The 6744-nt window shown below is 36.9% G+C and overlaps 1 protein-coding gene across 1 annotated transcript; it reads right to left on the bottom strand.

Moving 5' to 3' along the window:
- Positions 1 to 4118: 4118 nt before the first annotated feature.
- Positions 4119 to 4271, bottom strand: K441DRAFT_574776 (uncharacterized protein; the record flags this gene model as incomplete). The annotated part of the gene is made up of 1 exon (XM_067644116.1): positions 4119 to 4271. A coding segment is annotated over one exon (153 nt), but the record flags the coding sequence as incomplete, so codon positions are not given.
- Between the last annotated feature and the right edge of the window lie 2473 nt (positions 4272 to 6744).

Genomic DNA, 6744 nt, shown 5'->3' with positions numbered 1-6744 from the left:
ATGCCTCGTAGGGTATAATAGCACCACTATGCTCGTCGTCGAATGGAAGTGCTGAGGTTGGTATTCGATTCTTAATCTAGACAGTATACTTAACTATATAGCACCAGAGCTCTACTGGTACATTTCCTTAAAATAGTAGTGACCTTATCTTACAGTTAACTATATAGATCGCGCGCTTAATTACGCCATTATATAAGTGCTTATATAGCGGACAAGGTTTAAAATCAATACCCTAAGATATTAATTCGTCTTAAAGTCTGCGGCCGAACTCCCTCTTTCTATTATCCGCTTGAATCCAGACAGCTCTATTACCAGTGAATCTCTCTACCCTTGCAATAATCTCTTTAATATGCGGCAGTACCTCTTTAGTTTAGAGGGTTTTAAAAGGAATAACTTAGGTATAGCGTATGGCGTCATCTAGGGCTAGGAGGTAGTAGTTATAACCTCTAATCAATATACCGATTCGTCCTATAGTATTTAGGTGTAGCCCTTAACTAGGTATCTTCTCTCGCTTAGTTGTCTTCTTGCTTAGTATTTCTTATATCTTGCCAGCTAGATAAGCTTTGCATATGCTTTTACTAATAGGTACTGCTCTCTTCCTAAGCCTTATACCTAGTAAGGAGTGCTATAGCTTAAATAGATCACTGTAATTCGTATATCCAGTTCGGCGATGCTATAGGTCAGCATCTATTTCATTGAGATTTGGTTATAAATTGTATACTTCCGCTGTCGTATTAAGTGCTTCCTAATACTCTTATAGTACGTAGAGGTTATTCTTTATAATAGCCTTAAATATCGCGCCTAATTTATGCTTACCAGTAGCTTAATCGTCTAGGTTAAATATAATTGAGTAGCCTTTCTAAGTAAGGGTCCTTACTAAGATCAGCTTAATCGTCTTAAACGAAGGTACAAGCTAGACGTCTTTTAGCTTTAGGGTACCGATTTAAGCTTAGCTATAGCCTATAGCAGGGATAACGATCCTATTTGCAGTACGGACCTGTCGAGGCGTATTTTATTTCTTTAAATGTATTAGGTCTAATTAGTTACTAGTAAAATGCTTAGTTACACCTAAGTCGAGAGCCTAAGTTAAAGACGTCGTTGTAAGTATAGTACGTTTAGGGTCAGGGTTAAGGTAGATTGAATCGCTGTTAAATTCGTCTTTAGCTATTGCTATATTTCCTGCTTCCTCTGCCTTAGAAGTACCTTAATCTATCTTCTTAGCGTTATTAAATTGGAATTGCTTAAGTAGGGGGTAGTCTTTCTAGTAGTGACCTTTCTAATAACATACTCTGCACTCATCTCTTTCTAGTTATCTTAGCTCTTTAGTTACTTAAGATAACGAGCTATGGCGATAACGTGATAAGGAATAATTAAATCTACTACGGCCTCTGCCCCTTGTTTGACCTTAACCTCAGTTTCCCCTTCTCCCCCTAGGTTTATCTTTCCTCTCGTGTATAAGTGCTGCGGTCTGTGCTTATATAGGAAGAGCAGTCTTATACTCCTGAAGAAGGGTAATGCAGCTCTTAAGGTCTTGTTTGTCTCGTAGGTACTAGGTCTTCGCATTCTATTAGGTGACATCACTTAGGAGGGCTAAGAGAAGCTGCTCTTTAATATTGTCGTTAGTAAGTGCTTAAGGCGTCGAGGCTAGATTAATCTTAAATCAATTAAGTATATGGAGGAACTTAACAATTCGCATCTTTATAGGGTCGAATGTAGTGCTATAAAACTCCCTGTGAAGTCTAGAGATATAGACCTCGTTATTAGCCTTATTAAACTTCTTTATTCCTTCCTATATTCCCTAAATATTATACGCCTTTATTATCGCACGCATCTCTTCCTGACGGTCGTCTCCTATCGAATTATAGATGATCTTGTTTGCCTCCCCTCATCTTCTCCTTCCATTAGTTAAATTGACTTAATTTAGGTCCTCTGTACTAGTAATAAAATCCCAGCCCTCTAATATAATTAGAGCTGCCTTATAGGTGCGCTCCTAGTCTATAAAGTTGTCTCTATTAAAAATGACGATTTTACCGGCCTTGTGATCGTATGTAGGTGTCGTTAAGGTTAAGGTAGAGGAGGTTATTTTAGGGGTCGATTTTTGAGTTAGGAGAGGTGTTACTACCTAGGCTTATAACCTATTAGAAATACAAGGTTATGGGGTTATAGCGGAGCTATCTTAAGGATCTAATTAATGATAGAGATGACGCAGATGATGAATATTAATTGATTCGTAATGTAGTAGATGCCGTTAATATCTATCTAGATTGTATATAGAGCTTAACCTTATAAGGTGTCCAGAGCTTAGTTAGCACCTTATTGCTAATTTCTAATACCCTTAAGCGTCTATATAGCGGCGCCTGTTGCTATATCCTATATCTATATAGTGCTGTCGCCCGAGACCGATACGACCAGCTTACTATCTGGCGAGAAGGCCATGGCATTAACCCCGTTAGTATGGCCCCTGAGCGTTTATATAGCGGCGCCTATTGCTGCGTCCTATATCCGCATAGTGCTGTCGCGCGAGGCCGATGTGACTAGCTTGCTATCCGGCGAGAAGGCAACGGCATTAACCCTATCGGTATGGCCCTTAAGCGTCTATACTAGCGAGCTCTACTCCTCTACTATTTGCGGACATCTCTTAATCTAATTAACTATCTCTCCCTTAAACTGCTTGCGAACTAGGCTCCTCTGCGGTATAAATACTAGGGTATAGTAATATATTTAAAGAGGTGCTTTTTTAATAATTGATCGGTTATATAGGAGGAATTACTTAGCGTTATAGAGAAATGCATGGAGATCGCGATTATTATTAGACTAGAATAATCTTACTAGTTATCTATATTAATGGGCTTAGGATATAACTTACGTTAGCTATAGACTTTAATAATACTATAGCGCAAATCCCTTTTAAACTCCGTTTAATCTAGCTAAGAGCCTTAGCCTAGTGGAGTAGATAGTCCCGTAAGAAGTAATATACTATACCGTTATCTAAGAGCTGATATTTGCTGCGCTAGTAATAGTTAACCTAGTACCTATAAGCGTACTAAAGCTCTACCGGAAGATAACGCGCGAGATTATTAGGTGGGACTTATGCTATTCTAGCGCCGGGATTATAGGCTATAGATATCTCTTTAGAGCTTCTTAGATATAAGCTATATATAGTAATTTGCTAGCACTTTATACGCCTTCTTTTTATTGACCCAAAAATGTCTATCTCTATATCTCTGCGAGTTTAGGAGAAAGCCCCGGAGGGAAGGATAGTAGAGTTAAACTAGTTAGGTTAGATTCTTTGGAATATCTAAAATAAAGTAAAGTCCTCCTAGTATAGCGCTAATATTCTGCTTAGGTATATATAGAATTTAGGTAAGAGAGGGAGCAAAAATAGGTAAAAAGAGCGTAATAATAACCCTAAGAGCTTCCCTTAGCATTTTATAAGCCTTATCTTTCTTATACTGCTTTAGACGCCTACTAATTAAGTTCTTAAGGACTTTAGTGTAGATATTATTTAGCTCTTCTTTAGGTTTAGTATTAGAGCTATTATTNTTAANAATATCTAATAACTAATATAGACTAAAGAGGTTACCGCCTTTATTAATAAACCAAGAGGCGGTAGCTGCCTAGATAAATAACCCTATGGCCTTCCGTACCAAACGCCTAATAGCTTCCTCTNNTGGCTAGTTCTTATTAAGGATATATTTCCGCNNAATATCTAAAAGGGTNTACTGTAGAAAAGTGAAAATATTACCATTAATAACGGACTGTAATATATTATAAAGTATAAAATCCTAATAATCCTAATTAGGGATTAGTAAAAACCTATATTAGATAGGTATATTAGGCCTACTTATAATAAATATATGGAAACGTAGTCTGCCTAAGCGTTAGGAATAGCTTAATAAGTAAAGTACCAGTTATATGTCGCTCTCCTTCTTATACTTATCTAGCGTATTAATTACAATAAGTAAGGGGGCCTGAAATAAGCTGGCTCCTAGCTTAAATAGCGGTTATAAAACGAGCTTATTCTATTAGTCTTTTAGGGTTTTACTATTAATACCTTTGTCGTTTAACATCACCTTAATAAGTAAAGACTTAAAGGTGGTGCACCTCTGCGCTAGCTGTTAAGTAATAGTGCTAACGAACTTCCCCGTATAACCTACGTCCCCACCACCTCTTAAGAAGAAAAAGCTGGCTATAAAGTATCCTTTGTTATAGTATTCGCGGGCAATTATATAAGCAATGGTCGACTTCCCTATCCCCGCTAAACTGCCTAGCTAAAAGATATATCTTAGGTCATCTCTATCTACCTACATTTATATTTGCTTAAGGACTTAAATTTAAGTATTAGGGAGGCAGTAAGGGTAGTCGTCTTTTCCAAGAGCATTAAAGGCCGCTTAGGGCGCGTTAGTTAACCCCACTTTTAACTTATAATAGGGTAATATAGTAATAGGGCCTATATTAAAAGAAGATTAGCTAAAGTACTTTGCTTACAGAAGTTAAACGACATAGTAGAGGGACAAATGGCTTACTATTATAGATATCGCGCCTAGCATTACCTGTGCCTTGCTAGACTATATTAGCCGTAATAGCCTCATTTCTAAAGCTTTTAGGCTAAGCGGATTAAAGGCGAGCCATTATATACTATAAAGGACCGATAGTTCTGCACTGGTAGAAGGACGAAGAAGGGTAACCTAGCAAGGATATATTGGCAAGGCGGTCAGCTATTCTAGGACACGTCTAAAATAGCCGAAGTAGTTAATTACTAGGATCGGTATTAGGCCCAAAACCTTATCCGGATTAACTTTATCCGCGTCTTAGCATTATAACACTGCTAGAATGCTCTAAAACTATAATAAGGTGACTAGTAATACTCTTTAAGCTTAATTACTAACCTTAAGTTTTAAGAGAAGCGGATAAATACCTTAATTACGCTAGTAGGGAGGGCGGCTAACCTGTACTAACTAGACCCTTATTAAGGTAGAGGTTTCTAAACTAAAGCAAGCATATTAATAGTAGGAAGTATTTAGCTAGCGCTCCGTAATGGCCTATACCCTAGATAGTGTATAGCTATAATAGAATATATATATGTTAAGATAGAGGAAGTGGGAATAAAGTAGAGGATAGAAGGTTTAATAGATTTAAGTAGTGATCGAGTCCAAGCCACGTATAGCGTATTTAGTATTTAGGGTACCCTATAATACGCCACTAACGAAGATTACCTACCTTAGTTAGCGTCTTATTTTGCAACTGCATGTAATAATAAGATATTAGGGATAAGAATCCTTAAAACCTTAATATCGCATAAAGCCTGTCATACTTTCGCTTTACTAAACCTGTTTACTTAAACTAAAATCGTTATATACCGAACTCTATAAGCACCACATTTCCTTAATAAGTGCCCTTCCCCCTTCTCCTATTTAGGAGCCTCGGCGAATGTTTTAAAAGGGCCTCCCTTCCCTATTCCCCTAAGTTATACTACACCGCGTAGTTACCCTTATGCGAGTATATTCCTCTATAGGCCTCTATAATCGCTAGAACTTTTACCCCTAATATAAACTAGCAGTACGCTATAAGTCCACTATATGGCAGAAGTCTCCTACACGTTTAACGTCTATAAGAGTTTAAAAATCTCCTAGAAAATCTAGGGTTATAATTATAGATTCCTTCGGCCAGTTACGGTATAGGTATAATACCGACATAGATGCCTTAAGGGAAGAGATAGAATTGAAAGGGGATAAAATATAGATGGGGTTATTTAACTTGCTAGATCTCGCGGAAATAGGGAAATAATAGCGTAATGTAAGAGCTGGAAAGGTTTAAAAGCGTTCTATGCTTAGAGTTAAAAGAGGCATACTTATTAGGGGATTTGGAAAATCTATAGGAATTTAAACATGTTTAAGAGGCATAGAGGGATATATTACTAATCTTTAAAGATTATAGCGGCGAACTAGAAAGGGCAGTTATGAATATAGGACAACTATTAAGGACTTATATAGCGGAGTTAACGTACTATATAATATACTATATATAAGAGAATTTTAAGAATATATGACTAATTGTATTCTATTAAGTTATGTAATTAGGTTATAAGTAATATTTAGTTTCCACTCTAGTTTTTTTAGGGTTTCTATAAAATCTGCTGGTTTCTTTATAACTAGAAGTAGATAGAATCCTTTACCTAATGTTTACCAGATCCGCACCTAAGGCAGTAATTATTAGCGCAGCTATTCCGATATATCTTCCTCCTCTAACACCGCCGAGACGAATTACAGCCCGTTTTTGTTAATATTAAACGGTAAAGATACAATGCCTCCTATAGGGTAAAACCTAAGACGAAGCGACGAGTGTTTTAAGTTGCGTATCTTTAAATAAGGTTATACCTTTAAGGGTATATAGCGGTCCCAAACCCCTAATATAAAGCAATTGTTAAGTAATCCTACTGCCTATCTCCCGCTTTTAGAGTCTTCTCCTCTATTTATATATCTTTAAGCACTTTTATAACTGTCTTAAATCCATCTAACTAATATTTATTAATAATACTTCTAAGCGGAATATGGACCGTTAGGGGGAAAATTTACGCCTTAAATAACCCTTTAATCTTATCCTTATCTTTAATTTCGTTATACAGCCTCTTTCTAGTCATAATCTCGTATATAAGGCTACTAATAGTAAATATCTCGGTTGCGACGGAGATGCGAAAGGGCTCTACACTATCTACTTTTCGGTATCGCATCTCCTGCCTAACCA

The sequence above is a fragment of the Cenococcum geophilum genome (assembly GCF_001692895.1).
Source record: "Cenococcum geophilum 1.58 unplaced genomic scaffold K441scaffold_39, whole genome shotgun sequence".
NCBI lineage: Eukaryota > Fungi > Ascomycota > Dothideomycetes > Gloniales > Gloniaceae > Cenococcum > Cenococcum geophilum.
The sequence above is the reverse complement of the archived record's forward strand: the minus strand, read 5'-3'. Positions and strand labels throughout refer to the sequence as shown.